Source organism: Heliangelus exortis, chromosome 1, assembly GCF_036169615.1.
Source record: "Heliangelus exortis chromosome 1, bHelExo1.hap1, whole genome shotgun sequence".
In the NCBI taxonomy this organism is placed as follows: domain Eukaryota; kingdom Metazoa; phylum Chordata; class Aves; order Apodiformes; family Trochilidae; genus Heliangelus; species Heliangelus exortis.
This window is the reverse complement of record NC_092422.1, coordinates 15,216,967-15,244,428: the sequence shown is the minus strand read 5'-3', so window position 1 is coordinate 15,244,428 and position 27,462 is coordinate 15,216,967. Positions and strand designations below refer to the sequence as shown.

The following is a 27,462-nucleotide window of genomic DNA, read 5'->3' as shown; positions in this document are numbered from 1 at the left end:
TAGTGCAATGCTGCTTTAATTATCACTGGTTTTAGTATCCCTGGGGGCACCTTTTTTTGCCCAATGTGACACGATCAATAAGCTTTCCTCAAATTAAAATAACAGAAAACTCCAGCAAATGGTGCTGTGGGGTAAAAACGTAGCAAACTATTGCAGAAGTAGCAAACTATATTACATATCATTGCAAAGTAACACCATTTCACCCTTGCACACTTTTTGTAGGAGCAGTCAGAGAGCTGTTCCAATGGACATGCCAACTTACTCTGAAGAACTCTTTGGTTGACCCTGAGTCCAGTGTCCCATAAGCAATTTCGGTTTGCTTGGCAAGGTCTTCTGCACTTTCTATGGGTGAGACCATTCGCTCAACAGTCAAGAAAGCAGCGAGGTTAGCAGTGTAGGATGAAATAATGATGAGTGTGAAGAACCACCAGACACCTCCAACAATGCGACCTGAGAGGGATCTAAACATGAATAAGATAATGCACATTTTCCTGTCTCTTAAACCAGGAGGAGAGAGAGAAAGAGAGAAGGCACCCTTATTGCTAAAATGTATCATTAAGTAATAGTCAATGGGAGTTTGCATGTAAACACTGCTAAATGCTTTTTCACTTGAATCTTAACACATACAGAGTCCACTGCATTAATACATATCACACACACAGAGAAATTTGAATTTTCTTGAGCAGTAATCCCAGTGTCATTACTTCAAGAAATGCATAATAGCAAAAATTTTGTCTAAAGTACTGGATAGTTAATCTCTTTATGGATAAAGGAGTAAAACATTGGTAGCTGCAAATCTCTGATGCCTCTAGAAAGAAAAGGCACAAATGGCTTTGCACATGGATTATATTTGCTATAGGATTAAAATATTCCTGTCACCCAATTTTATTGAATATTCTATAAGCTACTGTAATAATTTGAACTTCCACATTTAAGAAGCCAGCATTTTGTGCTAACAGAGGTATTTATGTCAAGTAAAAAAATTATGTTTTCCATTTCATCTGTAATTTGATAAGAATGCTATCGATGTACTGTACATCTGGTCTTAATTATCAGCAGTTTTATTGCTACCTTCAATAACAGCAGAGCTAGGGCAATGCTGAACACTCAAAATCTCACTGTCAATGGCCAAAAAGAAGTTGTGTCTGACAGACTGGGACACAATGCTTAACTAAAAAGTTGTAGTCACTGCACACTAAAGTTCCAGAACACCTTAAAAAGTTGAAAAATTCAGGACTGGGGTCATATATAACATCTGAGGGACCCACTGCAGGGCATGGCTCAGCCATACTGCATGGTTTCCCAGAAACAGATGGTCAAATATTCTTTCTCATAGACAGTGATTTTCTGGAAGCAGCCCTGTAGAACTTAATAGGGAATATAAATGGGACACTCATTCATGCAAGGCAAATACTCATCACAATACTGTGCATTTCATAATTGTAATACAATGGAACTAATTTAGCAACAACACAGCTCTTCTGGAGTCAACTCGGTGGAACTGCCCCTGTGTATACCTGCTGTTTCTGAGGAGTTTTTGTGGTTTATGCAGGCTGACATATGTAAAATAATAGTAATAAATTCAAAAAAATAGTAATAAATTCAAAGCAGATTCTCTACTGCCCTTATCATAGCTATTAAAAAAGAAAAAAAAAAAAAAAAAAAGAAAAGGCTTCCTATATCAAAATAAATGAAAGAAGACTTTACGCTTCAGTGTAGAAGATAAAATGCAAATGTAAAAAGATTTGACACAAACCTTGGGGAAATATCACATCCTTGTTGCATAAAGGCACCCAGGGAAAACCAGAGGCTGTTGAATATGCCAAACTCATTGGGAGGCTGGTCACTGGGTCCTTCTTTCCCATCCTCTGGTTCTTCTGTGTGCCACTCATAGGGGCTAAACCTGCTAACTAGGAACAGGACCACACTGACACCAATGTAGGCAAAGACTATGCACATCCAGATCTCATACGCCAAAGGGTCCAAGAAGGAAAACACTCCTGGTTTAGATTTCTGGGGCTTTTTGATCATAATGGATATCCCCAAACTCATAAAAGGCTTAGAAAAATCAATGACCTCTTCTCGTACCAAAGTGATGGTCAGAGGCGCAACAGCAATCTCTGCTTTCTATAAAAAAAAAAAGAAATATAGATGTATAGATTATTTTGAGTTGGTTTATACACTCAGCTAAGCAGCTAATTCCAAAGGCATGTCATTAACATCAGGACACTGTGGCTTAAATGTTCTTTATATAGTATTTTTGTTTCTTTTTATAAGTCTTACTTACTCAATAATTTTTACTATGCTTTTAATAAAACATATATATTGCATATTTTTATTTTACAGAACTGTAGAAACGCTTAACTTTCCTTCTAAGGAGAAGTTTCATCTCTTACAGAGGTGGGCAACAACATAAGAATATAATTTTAGATATTAATTTAGATTTAAAGTAAAGGAATTCATGGAAGAATGAAAAATGAGAATGACCCTATTGTCACTGAACTTACAGACATTTTTTAATAAGATCCCAGAAACAGTAATTTTTTTATCATATTTTCATAAGACACAATCAATCTTTGAGGGAACCCAGCTCCTAGACTCAAATAAATTTCAAATATTATGAAGCAGTAAAGCTGATTAACTATTGCCATGATGCCACAAAGCTGCACGCAGTGGTCTTGAGGGAAAGACAGTCCAATAGGAATTAATCAGATTTTAAACAGTGCAAAAAGGCAAACATACAGAAAATAGCTATGCAAAAACATGCAATAAAAGGATAAAAACTGTGCAGAATCCATTGCCATTAGAAACAGGAATAATTTTTAATTTTTCTCTAACATGTTTTTAGAATGAAGATACCATTCTGGAATGAATTGTTTTCAATGATGATGGCGATTACAGCTGCTAACAATGATGTCTGCAAGAACTAGAAGATATTACAGCTCTGCTAATGGGTCATTTTTGTCATTAGGGACTCAACATTACATTAAGGTTTGCTCCTTGACTTGCCTGGTTTGCCTTGTTTTACACCAGAGCTGTCATTACAGCAGCACAGAGGAACAGAGACAAGAGATGCACCAGTGGGAGGAGAACAGAAGCAGAAGCTACTCAAATCTCTCCTGTTCATCTGTGTGATGCTGTACCTAGGTAGATTCATAAAGCAGAGCCCAAGCTCTGTGATCAGGGTGGACTTGATACAGTTTATGGGAGACGAGGGTAATTCAGTAAATTTTGAGAACATTCATTGTTGGCTGCTTGTAAGGGAGACTTACAACAGGCTTTCTGCAGTGGCATTGCCCTGCTTCAGGTCTCAATATATGAGATAATCTCCCTATATTTACCCCACCCTAGGCCCAGTCATCTTCACAAGCACAATTAAGAGCCATTCATAAATCTCCATAAGTGAACTGTTTGATTTCTTAGACATTTAGTTGGCCCAAATTCATCTTATGGGGTAGCATCTTCAGATGCAGCACACAGCCCATGGTTGAGCAAAGCATTTTAGGCACGTTTGTCTTTTAGGATGCTCTTAAGTATATCCATGTAAGATATACAAGGATATATTTAAATACCATAAAATTTCAATGAGTTTAAGCATGTGGAAATGAGGGATGTGCTTAAATAGTTTAATCTAAGTGTTACATAAATAGTTTGTGTGATAAAGAAAAAAGAATTTGAAATATAGGCATTTTCATAATCTCACAACTTTGAAACAGATAATTACGTTTAAAATAATATGCTTTTGATATTTTCTACATTGTTATACGGAGCTATATATATTTTATGGAATTTACTTTCAAACTAATTCAATGAAGTTGAAATTTAAATCCATTTCAAGTAGCTGTATAATTTTGAATAATTCAAAAGAACTGGCTCATTCCAGTGCATTGGCCCAAACATGCAAATTTGTATTGAAACGATTATGTATTAGTCATCAGATTATATCTGTCACTCTGAAATAGTTGTGATGCAAACACTTATCATCTTAGTTTTATGTAAAGATATTCTAGTTTAAGCAACACAATTAAAATTACAATTTTGCAAGCACACCAGAAATTAGCTTTGGTGTTAATGTCTTGGGTAAACATTACGATAATGTTGCTAATTCTCTGAATTTTAATAGAAATTTTGTAATACAAGGCTTTCTTTAGAAATTTGGCTTCTTTAAGTCTTGTAATTACATATGTCTGAAAGATATTTTATGAAGATAGGAAATATATAAAGAAAAATATTGTGTAAAATATATTTTAAAATATGCTGAACATTGTCAAATAAATATGGTTTCTGTAGTCTGATGATTGTAGGATTGTTCTGTCTACAGATCATGCTGCATATTTTTGTGTTTCATCTCACTCATAAACTCAGTTTTTCTAGAAGGAGGGTTTTCCTCCCTAGAGTCAGTATCTTCTATATTACTAAATTTCAGCTACTGTGAATGTCTGATGTGGAGTCCTTGAAATGAATCAACTGAGAGGGAAACTGCAATCTATTCTAGTCTTCTCTTTATTTGTCACATAGTCACATCTTCATTAACACAGTGTAAATTATAGACCTGGCCATTGGTCTTCAAAAGTGTCAGCAAATACTTCTCTTTTTTGTGTCTGCAGATTGCTGCAGGAGTTAAATTTGGATCCTTGAGGGTTGTTAGCTGTGATGATGTGTAGTGGAAAAGTGACAGCATCATTTTAGTGTGAAAGGCCTCATTAGCACACTGCAAATTGTAGGTGAAACACTGGATAAGATTCATTTTACCAGATCAGATACTTACAGAGTAGAGACAGAACTAGAACTACAACAGAACCAGCTGCCTACACTACTTTATGGAGCTAGAGAGGAGAAATATTAACTTGCACCATTTCATTGTGACAGCAATCTGATATCAGATTATTCCTAATGTAGATAAACCTGTTTCATGCCAATGAATGTAAAGGGACAGTACACACTGAGGTCACAATTAGATACCAAATAATTGGAAAAAGTGCAGCCACCTCATTTTGTTCATATTATTTATTATTTTTGTAAAACTACTGTGTGCCACATTAAAGCCTACGTAAGTTCTTTGTTGTTGAAAGCTCTACAGTGGGCATTTGTACTTTGCCCAGTAATGTTCACTATATAATTGTGGATTTAAACGATTAACAATGTATCAGTGGTGTAAACAGCTCATGATCTTGTTTCCAATGAAATCTGTTTTGAAAAAGGCAAATGATACTTCACAGTTGAAGCTACTGCATCTTTAACAGCATTTCAATCAAGGATGCACCACTCCAAGTACAGATGGCTTCTGGATCTTTATGATACTGGGTAAGATTAAGTCTGATGGCAAAAGACTTCTACGTTTCCAGAACATATTACTGTAACCATAAGAATAAAATCTATCCTTGGTACAAGCTGTATGAAGGTGGTAAACCTGAGAAAAGTCACACAGGAAGTAATTTCAACCCAAGAAGTTCAAGGCTCCTCAGATTTTAAACAGCAGTGGGCAGTGACCTTTCATGTTAAGCAGTGAAAGAGCATGCAGGGTCAGAAGAATGAATATTTAACTGAAGCTGACTGTTGGTGTATTTAGAAAACAGTATTTCATCCCCACTCTTCTCGGAGGTTGATAGCGAGGGCTATACAGCCCCACATGGACTACTGCACCAGGCATTTGGATAGATTAAGGAAAAATTACTTGCATTTCCTGGTACTATTTAAGAAAGTACTAAAAACTAAACAGGAAAATAAGCACCTCCTCGCCCTCTGACCTTTTGTGCAGTCATAGCAAAACTGAACACCACAGCACTTCACACACTGTTTCCCCTGGGACGTGATGGAATGACAGCTACAGAGCTTAGGTGACATCTGAGCTGCTCTGTGCATTTTCTGAAGGTGTCCAGTGACCAGAATGACCAAAGGTGTATATGGCTCTAAAATAGGCACACCTGTGCACTATTTGTGACATGGATGGGGATAAGCAGCTTTGGTGGGCAGTGTAAATAGCAGGAGAAGAGGGGAGCCTTTTGTGTGGCACAGAAAAGGATCAACCTCACTGTCCAGTGTTAACTGTCTGTTAATCCTTTAATGTGGTTGGGAATTAGAATCTTTAAAATGTTTCCCCCATAGACTGTCTTGTTAACTTGCTGATTCAGTTTCAAATTCTGTCCCACTCCTGGCTGCACACAAAAATCACTGCTTGAAGCACAGCCAACCACTCGGAGTACTTGTGTTTATGATTTAGGGATCTACCAGAGAAGATGAATATCCTCTTATAACACAGCTTTGCAGGAAAGTCTTTGGCTGACTGATTTTTCTGCTTTCTCTATATGGAATAGGCCAGGGAACCTGTTGTTCTGTAAATCATCTCGCAAGAACTCAAGGAAATTGCAAGGAGGATGCTCTTCATGGATTCCCTATGGAAATTTTAAGCAGCAAACTTTTATAAGTTAATAGGGAGAACAGTTCTTTTAAAGCTACATCTGTAAAAGTATATTAAACATGCCTGGAGTAGCTCTTGGCCTTAAGGTCAGCTGGCACAGGATGGTCTGTGTCACTGTCATGGAAGTTCTAAATCAGGATGGCTACATTCAAGCTGCTAATATGGAATGGTCTTTCCTCCATGCTGCTGTCTATCTGTCCTCCAAAATTATTTTGGAGAGTAATTATGGGTCAAAAATATAGCAGGGATCATTGTTTAAATTTAACTGTTAGGCAAACAAGTTTCAGTGCCCAGGGACATTCTCTAGTACTCTGGTATACTTTGAGAGATCAAGCCGAAGAGAGCCTTTGGACAGTACAGCAAATATAGTAAGTGACAGCAGACTTTTTTCAATAAATAAACAAACAGCCACCTCCAAGAACTTTGCTGTGACCATTCCCAGAGCTCAGTTCAGACTCACAAGCAGATTGCATCCTTCCTAAATGGGTAGATGTGCAGAAGGTTTTAACATTGGCCATCAAAACCTTAAAGAGCCTTCACCTCATTCTTTTCCATGACAAAACCCAAAGTGTTGGCCATGTATTCCTGGATGATTTGCAGGTGATTTGCAACAAGTTCTTCATGCCTGTGAGTTTTGCTGCTTTCAGCTCTGTTAACAGCCACAGGCCACATGGCTGCAGTGGCATGGAACTCTGTGCCAGCTTCCTAATGGCAACTTCTACTTCACACCAGCACTACAGCAGCTTGGGTTCGTTGAGATGAATATTTTAAGATTAATAATAAAAGAGAAAGAAATCCCAGACTGGAAACTAAAGTGCAATTTCAAGTTGCCTCTAGTTTTTAATTATTGTTGCTTATCTTAAAAGTCTGACTTAATTCTGAATTGCCTCATTGTGTACTTGTCTGCAGTGGTTTGTTACCTGTTTAATGAATGATGGAAGATTCTCTATTTCTCAAACTAGACCTAGAGTAGACCTAGAGTCCTATCTTTTAAAAAAATATCTGTCTACCATTCCATGAAAACAAATAAATGAGTTATATTCTTCTCAACTAAATTTTACTGTGTATCAGGAATAGATGGTGTCTAACATTAATTTTAACATTAATGAATTTTTAAGGGATATGCAAGCTATGGATGTCTAATGTTACAAGGTACTAGTTGAATAAATAGTAGACTTTGCATGGAACTATTTGATTTTCTCTTGAAAATAAATCAAAGCACAGAGATCTGAAACAGAATTCTGTTTCTTTTCTGTGACCCCAAAATGCAGATATACATCCTATTTTATGACTAATAATAGGATAAATTAAATCCTGCTTCAAAAATTGGTATGCTTACCCCATAAACAAGTTCTCCCACCATCCCATTCCAGATTTTTGTCTCTGGATCCCTTGCTCCATATTTTCCATCAGGAACAATGGCAATTTTGTACTTGATACCAATATGCTTTGCAATTTCTGATGCCAGATCTACACAGTATCCTTCAAACTTGTCATTCCCTTCAAACGTATCATGGTTTTTCTTGAACATAACATATGGGGCTTCCTATAATGAAAGAAGTAGAACTGTAAAGGAGAAGTATAAAGCATAAACTCTGAAAAGCAGTATGTCATCTACTGACTAAACAACACACATTTTATCACAAGGTCATGAATACTAGAAGAACATTTAAATTAAAATGTATGAACAGAAATCGTTCTGGAAAGGTATACTATTGACACAGGAATTTGGCTTACAGGATTCACAAGATTTATCAACCTTACAAATTATAAGCACACAATTTATTGAAAAATGCATATAAATTTTACTTTGTTTTAAATCAAAGACCTTAGAGCAGTATACACTAAAATTAATGCATGAATGATGGTTGAACCCATACCATCCAAAAGACTGTGGGAGAAGGCAGGGTGTGATTTACACTTTTGACTTCAGTAAGTAAACATGTCCTTTAACACAGTGTGGCCACTGCCTGTGTAATTCCAGATGTGCAGCCTGAATGATTTGTTTTCTTGGGGGTTAAAATGCAGTTATTAAGAGGCTACATACATTTCAGTGAGAACTTAGGAATATGTTCTTGAGGAAACATGTATCTTCCCCTTCAAATAAACAGTGCAGATGCTGCAAGGTCTTTCAGGATGAATCTAAGCCATATGCATGGTCTAGGATGGCATTAAGCTGACACTGACTACATGCTGCATGAAAAAGATTATATTTGGTTGGTGAGAAAACATCTGTCTTGAAAAGTGGATCCTACATTCCTGGTATAAATGATGCTGTCACAACAGTGAACATTATGTGACTGGAAAACCAAGGTCATAATGGGAGAACTTTTTTGCTTTGTGTAGATTCAGATTGCAGAAATCATTATTTTATTTTCTGGTGTTATTTTAAATTGCTTCACATAGTTCAAATTCATAGCCAGTTCCAGACAATATACTTGTCATTAATGTCACTCTTTGTTTGAATTTACATCACAAAATACTGGCAACTTCAGTTTTCTCTTTGCTGGCCCCGGAAAGCTTTTTTTCGACACTGATCTACGTAGTGCTCTGCCCTATTTGCACCTTTCCTACATAAACAATTAGTGCAAAAATAAATATAATATTTTTAAATATATGTATGTTTAAGTCTGAGAATGTCTGCTTCATTGAAACTGTATCAACATCAGCTGTAAGCAACAGCAACTTTGTAACCTCTACTGGGTGTTTAACAATGGAGGGTGACATTCCGTGAGCAACAGGCAGACTGAATCAACCAATGCCAAATTTTTCAGTGTATCAGGTAATTTTTTCCTTTCAGATACCACTATGCATCCCCTCCAAGCAGGGTATGGATCCAAGAGAACAACTTGATAGTGAGCCTGGGTAGTATCTTTGATATACTATTAAAAGGTGGAAAGGCAGAGAAATATAAAAGATACAAAAGTGTAAGGAGCACTATTCCTTTTACTTATGTAAATTTACTCTTTGTGGTAACTACCAAGGATCCATCTCCATATAAGGATGGCAGAGTGAAACTTTGTGTATTGTGAATGGAGCAAGTTGTGCAGCTTGTGTATTTAAATATGAGATAAATATATCAGAGATAAATTTATCAGAGATAAATCAGATTAAACTCAACAGTTTGTGAATGGGGAAGTGCTCATATTTCCTTAAAGACAGACTCAGGTTCCAAAGCACTGCAGGAATGTCTCACTCTCAGGTGTGTTCTCAGAACACTTTTCCTTTCCTCACCTCCTGCTTATGTTCTTCTCTGCTATGGACATTCCTCTTTAGGCCACAGTCCCTTAGTAGTAATTCAGTATTGAAGACCACTAAAGCTTCATGGCCATTGCTTCAGCTAAGGAACCACACAGCATAGAAAAGCATTCACAATGATCCCTTCCAAAGTCGAACTCTGTCCTATGACCTGGTTTCTTCTACATATAGATGCCCAGGGAAATCTGAGGATCACAAGAGCACACTGTCCCATTTCTTTAGGACATAGGTATAACCACTGCAGGGCTAAGGATGGCCATGGCCAACTAAAACTCAGGCAATCACAAGACAAGCAGTTACCATCCTGATGTGTGTGGTTTAGGCACTGAGAAGACCACTGAGCTACAGCATTAACTCCTGCTGTGATGCAGTGAAATGCTTTTACCCATACAGTGTTTGTATCTTCAAATGAAAACTGCTGAGTATTACCAGCAGCCTGCATCATATTTTTGTATTCCTATCCCCAGTTAAATCTCAACTTAATTTCAATTTATAGAGGGAGGGAAGGAGAAGGAGTCCTGCCCTCTCTTTGCAGCAGATCTTGATTTCAAGAATTATTTTGGGCACAAGAATCAAATGTTCCTCCATCATGTAGGCTTTTTGTTCCCATAGAGGAAAACTCAAAATATGGGGTTTTCTACACATGTTACTACACAAAATAAAATAAAATAAAAATAAATAAATAAATAAATAAATAAAAGTTAGATTAAACAGAAATGAAAAATGCTACTCTCCTGACTGTGATTTAGCCACCTGTTATCTAGAAATACAACCAAGCCTTGTCCAGTATCCTTCAGTGATGGACTCTCCTCACATGCTTCAGTTACACTTGCTTGCTGAATCTCAAAAGCAATTTTGTTTTTTAAAGACCAGAGTTAGTAACTGCTAGCTCTTCTGATTCAGCCTTTCTTAGAAATCCAAAGCCAGAAGCATTCAATCAAAGTCATAGCAGGAAATAATAACTGTGGAGAGGGACACAAAGCAGACAGTCACAGAGGAGGCCAGGTCACTCTGTTCCTTCTCCCAAAACTCTGACACTGTGCTTCTGCCCACCCCTCATCATTGAGACAGGCCTGCTACAAAAAAACATTTCAACTGTCTCTGCACAGCAAAGCAAGGTGACAGATGCCTTATTTTGCCTGCTACAGGCACAATAAGCTTTATCTCTCCTCCCTTGAGTTCTGTGAGGGCATGCAGGGAGATTCAGCACTGCCCTGGGTTGTGCAATCAGCAGCAATCCCAGTGGAGGGACCACCAGGTGAAAACTGAGAAAACCTGAGTGCTGCCACCTGTCTGCTGGGTGACTTGGAGGAGTGACATTGGTTCTCCCCACACCCACTTCTCTTTCTATGCATTCTGAGCTTACTGATCGAAATACAAGGAACATCTCTTATAATGCAATTATCTTATAGAGTGAAGTAGTACCTCTTGCTGTGGCTGGTTTAAGAGAAGCAGAAATTGAGTGAGATCTGTCAGTGTGAAACAATACAATTAAAAATAATGGAACACCTCCACATTTTGCTTACTATGTGGCCCTTTCCAGCCTACCTATTTTACACAGAATACATAGCAGCTTCTACTAAATTTCTATATAACAGTTTCTACACAATTGCTAAATAATGAAAGTTGTATTGCCAAGGAGCAGTTAGATAGGGTGCATTTGAGTAGGACTGATTGTGGATTTATTATATAGGCTGTTCCCAAAAAACAAACAATAAAATTAAATGGTATCACTAATTTTACATTCTGTCCATTTCAGAATTTGAGGGTGTTTCAAACAAATAGGGTGTGCAGATGTTATTGTAATAACATCAGGACAATGAAAGGCAAGATTCACTGCTTTGCTAACAAATAACTTACACAGATGAACTTGCAAGGTTAGTCATGAAATATCTGAATTGATCAATAGTATGGTCTTAGCCATATCTTGATACTCTTTTCTAGCTGTGGCTAAATAATGTGCTGTTTTTGGGGTTTTTTTTCTGTATAATCTATTAAAATAGCATTTTTCTAAATTAGTAGTACTGTCAGTGGAACCATTCAAATACAAAGATATCAGAGATGCAAGATACCTGTGGAGAGGTAATATCTTCTAGTAGGTCAGCTGAAATAGCTGAGAACAGTAGGCATACTTTTTCACTGTTTCCAGTTATAGCATCTTGTCTACTAAAAATATTACTTCTCCCCACCATCTCTGTGTTTACTAAATTTTTTTAAACTATAAACTCTTAATCTACTGATGTAAAGCACAGGTTTGACTTACTGCTGAATGAGGTTTGATACCACAGTATTTGCAAGATTTACACAGTGTAATAGCATTCTATGGTGTAGCAAATCAAGGAAAAGTCCACATTGAAATGATCAATGAGTAGCACAGAACAGATATTTGAAATGGTGCAAGCTTTACTTATATAATTCACATTTTTATAACAATACTTAACATTTGTAAATACAAGTTGATGTCTGCAACAATTACCTTTATAGATGTAAACAAATCATTCCAACACATTGCCATAAATTCATGTGTACAATAAAATGCTCACAACTGATGGTTCGTACTATAAGGGAAGCTGGAGAAGATAACTAACTCAAATACCATTTTTTCTAGTCTAGTCTGGTTTTTCTAGTCTAACATTAATTTCCAAATATTTAAACATTGTAAAAATAATTTGCAAAAGGGACAAATATTTGTGCAAGGAAATGTCTCATTTTTGGAAGAGGAGCAGCACACATTATCACACTTTATTCTGAAAGAAACTTCTGTAAATATCAATGGAAGGTTTTTTGGCTTTTTGTGGCTTTGTTTTGCTTTTTTTGTTTGTTTGCTTGTTTGTTTTTTTCTGAATAAAGTGTCCAGGATTCGGTTTGAAGTCTTTATCCTTGTCATGCAACAAACGATTTTTTACTCCAGTATAGTAAATAATTTCATTAATAAAATTTCTAATGAAAAAATACCTTTCTATTATGTGAAGGTTATAGTCAGCATTTTTGAGGTAAGATTCAAACAAGAATGTATCAGTCATAATAATGAGGGTGGTTCTCAGTCACCTAATGAGGGTTGTCTGTGATCTGGGATACCCTACAGTAACCTGCTTGACTGCCAAGGGCCATTCTATATGTCCCTTGTACTGGCCCTTTTTGGATGGGTCTGATACCCTCAGCGTTAGGCATCCATCTATGGGCCATTGAATCAGTTTCTAAATTCTTGTGGACTTTGATGGAAAGTTACATACTGGGGGCACAGCTTAACCCTACATGCCTGAAACAACAGACACTGGCTGAGACATCCAGATGGGGTGGTCATATATGGTGTGAGAGTTGTGTCAACCTGCTAGTGTAAGAAATGGGGTTAGATCATACATCCTAGAGTGTCTTAAATGTCACCAAGTGTTTACAAGTGGGCAACTGAATCAAAACCCTTTGTAAAGTCATCTGTATTTAGGTGACTCAGTCATGAACTGGATCCTAACCCTTGAAGCTTAATCTACCAACACCAAGACCATCTCATTAAATTATTGAGCTGGAAGCCACAATGCAGCTGCAGCTCACGGACATCAAGCTTTTGTGCTAAGATGTTTTTTGTGACTTTTAAGTGTTGCAGTCTCAGAGCAGGCACAGAGTTCTCTGTATCATTAAATTAATTAGAGAGTTTGGAGTAGTCTTCCCAGTTTACTCCCCTGTATTCTACCTCAACAACTTTTCACCATGATTCTGAACTTGCTAAATTAGAGATGATCATTCTTCCTAGCTGGTAAAATCACCCACTTTACCTTAGTGTTAGAGAAGGGCTGCACATGGCATCCTTTCTCCAGTCATACATTGAGCCAACTGTAAACTTGGAGGTCTCAATACCCTCTAAAGGGAATACTTCTGCATGCAGATAGAAAATCTGTTCTTTCCAAAGGGCCAGATGTGCAGGAGGCTGTGTGCCACAAGAGGTGCAGGACACAGATCTCTCCCAGGAACTATAAAAAGCAGGGCTGCACAGCAGCTGGCAGAGTAAAATGCATCAGTTGCCCCTGCTGCCACCTCTCTCTCTGTTGCTCCTTCACATGACTCATCAGAGGTAGGTTGAGTGTCTATGTACTAACCCAAAACTGTAAAATAATTTCTGCATGATCTCACTATGTTACAAATGAACATAACATTTTGCCAAGTAGAAAACACTGAGCTAAGTTCTCTGAGAGCAGAGCTAATTCTTATAATGCATCTTCTGTGCAATAAGCCATACAGCCACATGACAGCAAAGTAAGCCCAGACACACAAAAACAGAAGAAGCAAAGCAACTCGTGCTATTTGGCTTCAGGCAAAAATTAACGTGAGCCATGCTGAAAACTTGTAAACTTTCCTTACTGCCACAACACCTGCCTCTGCAGACTGAAAAGTCTGACAGCACTGGTTGCAGAAGCTTTTCAGTTGGAAAATAGGCATGCAACCAAAATTATATGTGTCATCTACAGTGGTTCAACTTCCCCTCAACATGAAGAGGGCAATGGAGAGGTGAAAAAGTCTCTGTCTGGCATTTGCAACGCTACTATAATACAGACAAGAGCAAAATAACAGGATTCTGAAAGGTATTCTATTTAAATGTGTCTTTTACTTTTATGCATGATCATAAGCTTTGGATGCTGAACACATTGCCCTCGCAGTCCAGTATTAAGAATCATGGTTATAATCTGCCTTAAGTATCATGTGTGCAGCTCCCAGTGGAGTCAAAGGGAGATGGGCATGATAAGGCAGAATTCACCATATATTCTTATTCAAACCAAATTCTGATATATTTCTCTTGCACTGTGATTTTGAAACACTGAGAGGGGATGATTTTGGTCAAGAAGCAGTGCTGCTTTCAAATAATTGCATTTATCCCAAAATGACATGCTGCATAAACACAGGGCATGCTTTGGAATATAAATCCAGCTTTTTGGTTTTGCAAATAATACTACCAGTCCTTTCAATACAGGGACTGGAAAAGTTCTTTTGAAGATAACATTTACTATGCACATCAAAATGCTTCAATGCAAACAGGACAGGCAAGATAACACATTTTAAAAAGCTTTCTTGTTCTCCTTTTTTAACTTTCTAGCAAACAGGAACCTTTTCTATTACTTTTATTTGTAACTTTTTACTTGTTTCTCCTAAGTTTGGAGCTATATATGGAAATTACAATATTCATGTATGGTAGCTTCAGTCAAAGATATCAGGATTGGTATGAGAGGAAAATTTCGACTGAAAGCTTGTTATTCACATCGTTCTCTTCTCAGCTTGGCAAAGTTGAAGGTTAACGGCATCTGTTCTAGACATTTCAGATTAGTCACAGAACTTTGCTTGGTGGTTCATTGCCTGGTCATCCAGTCAGAGGAACAGTAATCCATATGGAAAAATTAGCTCAATGCTACTAGACTGGTGGTTAATACTTGAGCCTTAGTTAGGAATGTTCGCAGCATCTTGGGACTCTTTTCTTCCTTGATCAATTTCTTAAAATAGGATTCTTCATCAGAGGCTGAAAAGAGGAGGACTGCACTGAAGTATACTTTTTTCCATCACCAAGTCTTTTCTTTTTATTTTTTTTTTTTATTTTTATTTTTTTGGAAAAAGATACATATATTTAAAATGTCCCATGCAAAACAAAATGAAATAAAATGTTACACAGTTCGGTTAGGAGTCACATTCTGAATTCCTGTCTACTAATTAGGTTGGTTTCCATCCTAGAATGATCTTCAGCAGATTTTTTTAAGACACAATACATAAATGCTGATACACACTGCTGGAAATAAGGCAACTAACTGCATCTTTTAGTAATAAATTGTCTTGACACTTCCCTTTGGATTATTTTCAGGTCTGTATTAAACTAGAAAAATTATTGCTTAACAACATGTATAGAGTATTACTACCCATTTGAGACACAGTTTATTCTAAAGGGTTAAGAAATCTTGTCTAAATGAAGCAGGTGAAAAGGGCAGTGAACTGAAATGTAAAATCTTTAAAGTGGTCAGGTAAAGGTCACCCTCTGCCAGTTGGCTTTGACAAACATCAGCTTAAAAGGGCATGTCTGACTTCAGGGGGGAAATTGTTAAATATTTTGTTCAAAATACAGATTTGTAAGAAACAATGGTTTTGAGAAAATTACGCAATAAAAATGTAAATTGATGAAGCAACTGCATTCTCCTTTGGAATCATTCTTTAAGAAGACCAGTAACCCCCAAATCTATTTAGATTTTATTGAACTGGAAATTTGATTGACATGTTGAATAATCATATTAAGAAATATGTTCAAATGCCTCTACTAAATTCTTGTTTTCATTCACAATTAAAAGTAGGTAATGCAGTTCTGATTGGATGACTGAACTATACTACTTGTAATTTTTTCACTTGCTGATGTGAATTTTGAATTTATAATGTAATGAGAAAAAGGGACACTGGTATTTCAGCCATCTCATTTTATACCCTCAGTTCAATTCTGTCATTCAATGTTTCAGGTTTTTCTTCCAGTTTCTTGTGAGTCAAGCTTTGTCAACTAGAGGTTGAAAAAAATCACTTATATTTATGAAATTTACTCTAGTAAAAAATAGAGGACTGAATAAAGGAAAAAATAACCGCAACTCAATTTTAAAAACCTTATTGCAAGTGAATCATTACATTAAATGAATAACAAGAAACTCTGTGCAGATGTTACAGTCAAGATAATGAAGATACATGGCTCTCACCCTCTCACTAACCTAGGAACTGGCAGACTAAATTAGACCATAACTAAAAATGAGTTTGTGTCACACAACAATATAAGCATTTAAAAAAGAAACCTTACCAAAATTGTAGTGACAACTACGGTTCTATTCTCAATTGCTGAAGTGTCATTTCCAAGGGTAGGTTCATGCTGAATCAAAACTAATTTATCCATGTCATTCCAGTAACCAACCTGCAAAAAAAAAAAAAATAAAATTTAATTTACAGTAGAAAGCTCTACCTTTTGTATAATTAGAAATATAAATGATTATAAGAACAACAGAGTGAGCTGAAGATAATTTTCTACAGAGTAAGCACTGTCACAGTCATGGATGGGTACAGGGTGGTGCATATCTAACAATTTGGGTATGCCACCACTACTGCTGCACAGAGTCAGACTTGGTATTGCTGCCACTCCATGATTTGGGCTACTTACTTTGACCAGAGGCACAAGTTAAATTCCATTTTCAATAGTTTGAAGCCTTTCTGTGAAATAAATGAGATAAAAGGATTTTTGCTCTCCACAAGAAAATTTAAATTTACTAATCCTACAGATCTCCTGGTCTTAGATAGAGGAGTGAAAGACATCTGGATGGCAGATTTGCAATTCAATGGCTCCATCCTGGACCTCCCAGGAGACCCCAACCTGGGGACTTACATCAGGCTTGTTCCACTTAACTGCTGGCACTGACCTTTAGCACCTCCATTAGAAGACCTGTTAATAAAGCTTTCTTTATTTCCTGGACAGACAAACTACCAGACAGAAACTCAGCTCATGCAGGATAAGCACCTCTCCTAGAAAAGTGCTTGCTTTCCTCATTGACTGTAGAGCATGGGGAGGGTGACTTAATTCTAAAAGCATGGCTGGTAAGTGCCTATAGTAGTGGAGCAAATCAGGTTGTCCTCTCTGGCTGAATTTAGGCAACCACAAGCCAACCCAGAGCAACCTTAAGGTGAAACAAATGCCTTTTTTCATTGCTGGCAATGAACTACTTTAGATCCAGGTTTTAATCACTTTTTTCCCATGAAAGGTGCAGACAGAGGCAATAATTTCAAAAGGTTCCTATCAAAGAGACACAATTCAAGCTGGCACAGCTCACTTTTCAGAAGCACCGGGGGACAAGTCAGCAGTAACTCCCTCTTCCCTCCTTCCTTGATTAATTAGGAGTTCAAGACACCAAGTGTTGGGATAGAGGAACACCTTGTCCATCTTACCAGAAGAGGAAAGGGAATGTGGAAAGTGGAAAGTAGGCTCCAAACAGAACTCCAGTGTAAGTGTCAGTGCTGAAGGACAGTCAGTGCCATGGATGAAAAGACTTCAGCACTATGGAAACTGGCTGAGTGATCAGATCAGTTATGCAGCCAATATTATTTCTAATACCACCTCAGAACCCATACTAAAATTCACCATAACATAGGGTTCTGCCTCCATGATGGGGAGAAACATCACGTTCAGATCAATGTAATGATGTGATGTGATAGGAGAGTCTGGAAGTTCAGGGGGGTGGTTTTGGTTCATAATTCATTCATATGCATTAAAGAATTACATATATTCTTAAAAAAAAGCCAACCTTTCTATTGATTTTTATATTTACAATGTCATTAATTTCCTTTTTTAAAAAAATAAAAAATTACGGAGAGCCAAATCATTCTAGTAGTCCCTAAAGCAGGGTGCAGACAGACCCATCACAAAGAATTATAAATACATTAAGTAATTCAAGATGAGTGAGTTTGATTGAATACCAGTGAATTTTTTTTTTTCATGTTTGTGAAGCAAACAAGCACACTCTTCCCATGCACAACTTCTGGTATATTTAGTTGAAATGTTCTCTTTGCAATTGCAACTGCAGCACAGGAGCCCTGATTTAGGTGTCAGCAGCTGACAGAAAGTTACAGCATTGCTGATACAGTGCAGGGTGAGGTTTTCTTCCTAGTAGGATGCAGATGCACTGTTCACAGATATTCTTTTTCATCCAGACAACTGTGGAGTCACAAACACAACTGATAAAGGAAAATGTCAAGTTCTTGTCAAAAACTGTGACTAACTAGGGGTACAATATGTATACCAAAAACTGGCAGTTTGACAAGTTCATTAGAATATTGAAATTTTTTTTCTTCACTGCTGGGGAGTTCAGAAGGAAAGCAGAAAATAAATTGTGTACTGTATTATAAAAGTAAGTACCATATGAAAATGCAGACAGAGATAAGAGTTTTTTGAGAACTGATGAGCATTTTTGAGAGGAATTTTAGCTTGAGCTTGAACGTGTGCATCTCAAACCTGCGCTAAAGTAACTCTGGAACCCGATTACTGAATACATATATGATATATGATGACATTTTTATAAGTATATAGATTGACAGTCACATTGAGAGCACCAAATAAATATATGCTTTCCCATAAATCCCCAAGAAAAATAACTCAAAGGACAGGGTTAAATTTAGCTATTAAAGTACATCCAATTCTATTTGGATTGTGATTGGACCTTTAGCAGTTACATTCACTTATACAGAGGCTCTATTTGTCTTTTAGGAAACATTACTGCAAAAATGCTGGCCTCAAAGAAAACTTGTCACGACTGTTTTGGATTTTAATGAATAGTGTCATTTCTGAAGGCCTGTAAACCTTGTAGCAACTTGCTGGACTCTCTTCAGTAAGCCCGTGTCTCACTCGTACTGTGGAGCCCAGAAGTGGTCAGACTTCTCCAGGTGTGGCATCACACAGCACCAAGGAGAGGGAAAGAATCATCTCCCTCAACTTCCTGGCAATACTTATTTAATGCAGCTAAGAATACCATCAGCTTTCTTGGCTGCAACAGCACATTGATGGCTCACGTTCTACATGGTGTCCACCAGGACCCTCAGTGTCTTTCTGCCAAGGTGTCTTCAGGCTTGTCAGAAATCTCCATATACTGGTGAGTGGGATTGTTCTTTCACAGGTTTAGGACTTCCTCTTGAACTTCATGAGGTTCCTGTTGGCCCAGTTCTCTCTAGATGGCAGCACGATCCCCTGGCATATCAGCCACTCCTCCCAACTGGGTATCACCAGTAAACTTGCTAGTGGCACATGCTGTCATAGATCCAGATTATTAATGAGGATATTAGATGGGACGGGACCCAGTTTTGACCTCTGGGCTACATAGATAGTTAATGACCTTTAATTAGACTTCAGACCACTGATCACCACTGTCCCCCCCAACCCCACCCCACATCTCCCCCTCTTCCTCCCTATCCAGGCCTGAACCTTCAGACAGGTTTCAATCCACCTAATTGCTTATCCAGTCAATAGCTCCTCTAGGAGTATCTTAAGGGAAACAGGGGCAAAGGCCTTAAATCAAGTCCAGATAGACAACACACACTGCTGTCCCCTCATCTAGAGGACAGTCAGGCCAGTCACTTCATTTTAGATGCTTATCAAGTTGATTAAGAATGACTTCTTCTTGGTGAAGTCAGCAATGCTGACTCTTCATGATAATTTTCTTGTCCTTAATGTGCCTGGAAATGGTTTCCAAGAATAGCTGCTCCATTATCATCCCTGGAATCGAGGTGTACTTTTCTGGGTTCTCCTTCTTGCCCTCTTTGAAGAGGGGAGTGATGTGTACTTTCCTCCAGTCTTTGGGTACTTCTCCCAGTTATCATGGTCGACCAAAGATTGTTGAGTGTCTTTGCAGTGACATTCTCCAGCTCTCTTAGCACTTCTGTGTACATCTCATAAGGGCTCATGGATTTACCTCAGTCCAGTTTGCTTACATATTCCCTGACCTGATCCTCTTCCAGCAAGGATTCATCTTACTTTCTCCAGCCTTTCTCCTTAAGTCTCTAGGACCTGGGATTCTTCAAGTCCCGTATTGCTAGTAAAGTCTAAGGCAAAGGCATTCAGTACCTCAGCCTTTTCCATGCTCTGGGTACATAGGTCATCTGTTTCATTGAGCAAAATACATTTTTCCTAGTTGTCCTTTTGTCACCTGTGTACGTATGGAAGTCCTTCTTGATGTCTTTGATATACCTGGTAAGGTTCAATTCCATTTGGGATTTAGCTTTTCTAAGTCCATCCCTGGATGGTCTGACAGTTTCTGTACTCCTTCCAGGTTACTCATCCGTGTTTCTACCCTCTATATGCTTCTTTTTGGTGCTTGAGTTTGGCCAAAAGCATTTTGTTCAGCCATGTAAGCCTCCTGGCATTTTTGCCTGACTTTTTATTCATTGGGATGGAACACTCTTGAGCTTGGAGGAGGTGATCCTTGACTATTAAGCAGTCCCTCATCCATCTCCAGGCAGAGCTCCGATCACTGCAGCTGCTCTTTCGCAATAAAGGGCAACTCCCACTCCTTGTCTGCCCTGCCTGTCCTTCCTTTAGACCCTTACACTGAAACACTCCACTCACATCTCTGTGACCCTTTCCTGCCATCAGCAAGTTTTGTTATTGTTTTACAGACAAGAACAAAGTAAGAAATGCTGCATAAATGAAACTAATATGAACACTGGTTATTGTTTCCCATTTCACTAGATTATACATAAGCCAGATTCTGACGAGCTGTGCTGTTTTTAATGCTCTGTTCCCATGCCTAAAGCTGTGGGCAACAAAAATCACTTTTCTAAAGATTACAGGCATGATTTACTCTGTCTTGAAAGTCTAGTCCTGAAAAGATATTGCTAGGTGACTCATAAGTCATGTTATGTATGACATGAGAAGAAGACATTAAAAGTGAAGGCTTCTTAGTTCAATTAAGTATAGCCATTTCTCACATATTATATTGGATTTGTCAGGCTGGACCACAAAATTGGTCCAATGATCACATATAAAATACTATGTAATGCATGAGAAATAAATTCCTGTGAGTAGCCAGACCTGTCAAAGCAATTACAGCTTATATCAAAACAAGTAATGGATGAAGAGTGAGGCATGCCTGAAAAGGTAAGGAAAGCACCTTGGGACTCCAGCACAGCACAGACACAGCTACTCCATTTGTAGCCACCCTGCCTTGAAGCTGTAGGCAAGATGAGAGGGTGGGGACTTCCCTGCAGTGTTGCCAGCCAGATATCTCTCCCAAACCAGGTAATAAATGTTGAAACAAGAATAACAGGCCACTTGTGACAGTTTTCTGCCGAGCAAATTCCCTAGTGAGTTACTAAGGTTGTGACCTAATTAACCACACCTTTTCCACATTGCCTTTCCTCCTGTAGAACTGGGAATAGCTGATGGAAAGGTCATGTTTCACCACTCGATGCACCCAGCAACTCGTGCATTCCCTGGGCTGCTGACACCCTGCAGCCTGGAAGGGAGCAGGGTGGGCAGCAAGGTCACACACATGGCCTGGCAAGAGACACTGGGCTTCCCAGGAGAGAAGGAAGACAGACTCACCTTTCCTAATTTGTTGTGTCATACTTTAAAAAGTCAGCTGCACCAATACAGCCAATACACAGGCTCATGCTTTGCTTTGGTCTGCAGCTCTATACTGTTTCAAGCTGTTCATCCCAGTCTATCATCTTACCCTGGATCTGTCGTTTAACTCTGCTTTCTCATCACTGTATAATGTAACTGCCTTTGGGGACACACAGTTTACCTGCGGTGCTATTTATTGGGATTGTCACCTCTGGCCTGACAGCAGAGGATCATCTAATTCAATTCTGATTGCCTGGGCCCTACTCAAACAGCTACGATTCTCCTGTTCACCATCAGCTTCTCACTTTTTCTGGTTCTTGTGACTTCACAAACAAAACAGGCACCAGTGCCTGCAAAGGAAATAAAATCCTTGAGCCTGAGTATATTCTCTGAACTTTATTTGTTTTATACTATGAAAAGTAGGCAAATTTCAGAACAGAAGAGAAAGAGTTTAAAAGTACCTAGGTTTATATTTTCTAGGTGATCGGGATGAGTGATAAACTCTGTTCACTCAGACATGATGGATCTGCTCTGACATATAAGTGTGTATTTGCCTAAGTTGCTTACAAGCAACCACTGAAGCACACAGGATTAAATACTGCAATTAATTTCAGAAAAAATATATATCCAGGGCATTCCCTTCCTCTTCTTTCCTCTTTTCTCCTTTTCCTCGTGAAACCCCCATGGTAGTTATGTCCTCATTCATGTTTAATTGGAAAATACAAATGACCCTAAAACTTCAGTAATATGGAAGATAGAAATCTTTGGATAAAAGACAAGAAACATCTACTGTCTGGAGTTCTGACAATTTTCCAGTACCCAGTAGCCTTGTAACTTGCCATCCATCTGGTTTTCATTAGTATGCTTGACTGACATCTCACCTCTCCAAGACACACACTTATTTTTGTATTCCCTAATTCGTTGCACTGAATAATATCTAGTAGAAAATGCAGTTTAATCTGCTTTCAACAGAAATGTTATCCACGTATTCAATATATTATATTTTTAAGGACCTACAGAGTCCAGTTTAATATAAGTTTGCACAATCATTTCATCACATATAATGCATACATATGAAATCAGGATAGTAAATACTGTCATCACGTACCTTCCGAGGGCCAGTGTTTTTCAGCTCAAAGACATCCATGGTGTAGTTGACTCTGCGACCATAGTGGTCAAACTGAACATTTCCTGTCAATCCTTGTATTCGCACCTAGAAACGGGAGACAAAGCACCATGAAGATCCAGCCTTGTATTTTTTATTCCAAATGTCCAAGAATGGTGAAAGTTATCCCAGCTATGTCCACAGATTACAATAACAACAATGCTGTAGAATAGCCAGGCACTATACAGCTAAAAAGTTGGGTACTTTTCCTTTGTATTTCTTTTCCCTGTCAAACCATGCTTGAAATAGGCTTATATATGCCTATATCAAAGTGCTAACAAAGACACACACAATGGACTTCCTCTTCTTCCATGCTGTGCAGCTGAACACTTCCCAGCTGCAGGTCCTAAAGAGAAATAAATTTTTTTACCATTCTCATCACTCCTGGAGGATGTTTTGGATCACATGAAATAAACTCAAAGGATGTTTGGCTTGAGCTCATGTATCTTTTTATTTCACAGTCTGGTGAGTTAGATATACAAATTAAATATATATTGCTCATCAAGGTAAACCTGATAACAAATTTTGCCCCACAAAACCAATTTACTGTCACAGAAGAGGGGTGACATTCATAGGGCCTGAAAACAGCGTTTCCAAAGCCTCAGGGTGGAGGACACATGTAAAGCTGTAAGATAATGGTCTGTGGCAGTATTTCACTACCTGTGTCTCAGCTGAAGTCAGAACCCTGTTTTTTTATTTTCAGCCCTTTACAGCCTTACCAAAGGCTATCCAAGCTTTGGTCCTCATCCCATAGCCATATTGCTGCTGGCTTTGATTGTATCAGGATCTGGCCATGTAAACTTCTTTGGACAAATTTGAAAGCTTTCCACTTGAAGACAGAAGCCTGATTTCATGTTTCTCACAGCTGTTGCAGATCTATGCACAGAGTATGTGAAGCACACAAAATGCTTAATTTCTGTCCCTAGGAATCAGGATGTGGGTTTAAACCACTTACTCTTTCCTTCTGTACATTTCTATCTCTGCCGACTTTTCTCCAGGACTGACTGACTGTGATTTCTTCTAGGCACAGAGCTGCCAGCTCTGTCAGCAGTCACTTCTCCTCAGCAGTTTCTCCTGAGTGAAGCCTGCTCATTTGCAATGATTTAAATTCTACTGCAGGAATTTTATTTTCTTACTGTCCCATTCAAAGGAAAGGCTAAATCATCTTGACAGAGGTCTGGAACTTTCTAAGCATCCATATTCATTAGGAATTCAAAATCTTGACATCAGAAAACAATAGCTCTGGGTTATTTCTTTTTAAAGGAAAAAATACTACCTATGTGATTTCCCTGGGAGAAATCTACTTTTATTCAAGATGACAGAAACATATTGTAAAGTTTATATTATGTAGCTATACCTTTTTACTTAAATGACAGTATCTGTACAGCCAATTTATATGCAAAACAGATGAGCTCACCAGTTCAGTGGAAGAAGTCCCAACTATCTCAACAGAACTAACAGCAGCTTCAAACAGTAGTAGTTCCCCTCTGCCTTCATTCCAAGTTATAAACCAGAACAGCCCCAGCTGTTTCTAAATGGCAAGTGAAAAATGTTTCCCCTCTCCCATTGTTACCATTGTGTATAATGCCATCCATTTCACACAGTGTACCATTAGTACTTATATTCACAAAGATCGTTTGAATAAAGCCTACACTTACCTGTTTTAATGTCCTCTCCATATCAATTCCTTGACCCCATGGGGCTGCAGGGTTAGCAAGACAATCACCAGCATTTCCTCTCCTTGAAATATCAATTTTCTGTCTTCTAAGATTACGAAAAGTTTCAGCCATCACAAGAACTCCATCATATGTTAATGCAGATGTGTACTAAACAGATGGACAAACACACTGCTTTAGAGCTGGCACGTCTTATGAAAATCATCTTTTTCTTATATTTCTAGTTTGAGTCACTATGTCACAGTTTTTACAGCTTCATTAAGAAAAAAACTCTCCTCAAAATCAAAAGCAATTTTGTCTAAGAAACAAATAAAGATCTGTAAAGAGTACATTTCAGAAGCCCTGTCTTTAAAACTGTCTTCCTTTAGGGAAATGTGTCTCCAAAGGATTATTAAAAGAAACAAATTGAATTGCAGATATTCAAGTCTCAATTTTTTTCCCCAATTGCCTTCACATTAGGGAATAACCCCACCCAACTTACTCAAAAGAAAAGAAAGAAAGAGTAGCTCATTGAAAAAATATAAATGAAAAAATGCACATCCACTGAGCAGACATCCAAGCCATTAGAACTGTTAAGAATGCTCAAGGATATGTTCCTCCTGCTGGAAAACCGATGTTGGCTCTCTGAATGGCATGGGGCACTGAACAGCCTGTGTTTCTACATTAACTACAGTAACTGCTTTAGATTTAGAACATGCCAAATGAAATGTGTAGATCAAGTATTCAGCAGATATTAGTCTGTCCTGGAGCCAAATTAAGATAGGGACATTTTCTCAGTACAGTCCCCTGATGAACATATTGTCCCAGAAGTTGTTCAAAAGCCCAGGGCTGCTATCGATATCCCCTGTAACTTTTAAAACTTAAATTCACTTATTGAAGACTAATTCCTTTCCCTTCCTCTTGCTCAGGCCATGGTTTATCTCCATAATCTCAAATTTTGGCTATCCATAGAATTATGTGTGATTCAGATTAATCATGCTGACTTCTCAGAAAGAGAAAGCACAATCCTGTCCATGGGGCAAGGAATCTTCCAGGCTAAACTCTTACTGTCAAGAGTATTTGGAGCTGTCTGTACTCATAGCCCACAGAATCCTTGGGGTTTTTTTCCCCTCCAGAACATAAGTTTCTTGAATATTCACCAAATTATGTAGTTATGCTTTGTATTGTCCATGTTGATATTTTCCCTAGAGTTTGCCAACCTACCAATCTCCCAGCTGAAGGAAAGCTGATGGTTTATCTTTGCAGTGCCCAGCATTAAGGTGCCAAGGTTCAACAAGGTCTGATATGTATTAGTACATACAATAACAGAACTATTTTGATGAAATCATATTTAAAGCTATGCTGTGATTTGCCTGCCAAGAAAATTATAGGTAAGAGAAACATTTTATTATCCATCTGTGAAGGATTAGAATAGAGGAACATCAGGATGTAATTTCCCTGTAAGATCATGCCTGGAAGTTACACCAGGTTTTTATGTGGGTAGAATTTTTAGATGAAACTACAAATTAAAAGGGTAGTAAATTTACAATTGTGCTTGTATCTCATCTCCAGAAGAATCCAGCTGTTGGAAAATCCCTGCACTCTAAGGGAATCCAGATAATTAGACTAATCCATGCAAAATTTGTTGAAATTAATTTGTCAGTTAAGCATTTGATCTTTAATTCCTATCACAGAGGTGAAGCTGGAAAATAAGCAAAGAAGGACATTAAAATACATCAGTGAAACATGTTGCAGTTCTATCAAACAATCACAAGCATAGGTATAATCAGTTGCCATCAATACTATTATCAACTGTCTTCTCCTTTGCCTAAATATGAAAGTCTTCATTCATGTATTCATCAATGCTAATCAGAAATCAGAACACTTGAGTAGCATCTTAGTGCTTCAGATCAGGCAGTACCTTTGGTGGGGTCTCAGATCCTGGGTATTCTCTCTGATCCAGCTTCTTCCAGCGCTGCATCAGCTTTGTTACCATGGGGGTACTGAAATCTACCAGCTGAAATCCAGTTACATTGGCTCCACCATGCATAAATCTCTCCAGAGAAATATCTTTGAATCCCTGGAAAATCAATTTAACATTTTGTTTGTCCCCATGCAGGTTCAATCTGTTCTAGGTCAGCAAGGAAGCATAAAAGATGTACAGCACCAGGTTTTCACTAGAAGTCAAAACTTAAAATCAGAAAATAATGTTGAATCTTGGTTGATAATTTCCATTTATGCAATAAAGAATGAAAAAAAACCCAAGAAACAAATTTCCCATATTATTGCTAGGGTGGTTCTGCCATCTAAGAAACACCTTGCTGGGAATGGCAGTTTTTGAAGAAAATGCCTTTGGTGCAACTGTAAAGTTCCTGGAGAATGTTAAAGCCTTAATCCATTTCCATCAGATTTGGTAGATTTTAATGAACGCAGAACTAGTTCTTTAAATTATATCCTCGTTTCTTTACACATTTGCAAAATGACCAACACTGTTCTGTTAATATATTTATTCCAGGATCCATTGTTTAGGCTGAAGGTGTCAGAGATAATAAGATAAAATAATGGATATTAGAAGGCAGAGACAGCACATGGGGATCCCATTGTTAGTGCATAGAAAACATAACATCATTATCATGCATTTATGAAACAGGATAGTGGTATCTCTCAGGTTTTCTATGTATTGAAAGAAAAAACCCACAACATTCAAAGAAAAATAAAGCACACATACTTTCTGACTTACTAGTTTCTCAGGCTAATCTGTTCATCATGCATAAAGACAAATTCATTAGTAAAGATTGCCTGTAGACACATAACAGCTTCAAGAAACTGCATAATACAAACTGCTAAGGCAAGCTAAAAAGCAAAC

At 37.9% G+C, this 27,462-nt stretch overlaps 1 protein-coding gene across 5 annotated transcripts in view; it reads right to left on the bottom strand.

Annotated features, from left to right (window-relative positions):
• The window catches only part of GRIA4 (glutamate ionotropic receptor AMPA type subunit 4), a 217,477-nt gene that overhangs the window by 46,056 nt on the left and 143,959 nt on the right, over positions 1–27,462 (bottom strand). For 4 of the 5 annotated variants that reach the window (XM_071734643.1, XM_071734636.1, XM_071734652.1 and 1 more), the window contains 7 exons: positions 26,518–26,676; positions 24,600–24,767; positions 22,885–22,989; positions 16,479–16,589; positions 7,758–7,964; positions 1,757–2,127; positions 263–461 (listed from right to left, as the gene is read on the bottom strand). In XM_071734643.1, coding sequence (XP_071590744.1) covers positions 263–461; positions 1,757–2,127; positions 7,758–7,964; positions 16,479–16,589; positions 22,885–22,989; positions 24,600–24,767; positions 26,518–26,676 — 1,320 coding nt within the window. Of the gene's footprint in view, positions 1–262; positions 462–1,756; positions 2,128–7,757; positions 7,965–12,057; positions 15,177–16,478; positions 16,590–22,884; positions 22,990–24,599; positions 24,768–26,517; positions 26,677–27,462 lie in introns of those variants that run through there. The other variant, XM_071734670.1, reaches the window with a different exon arrangement.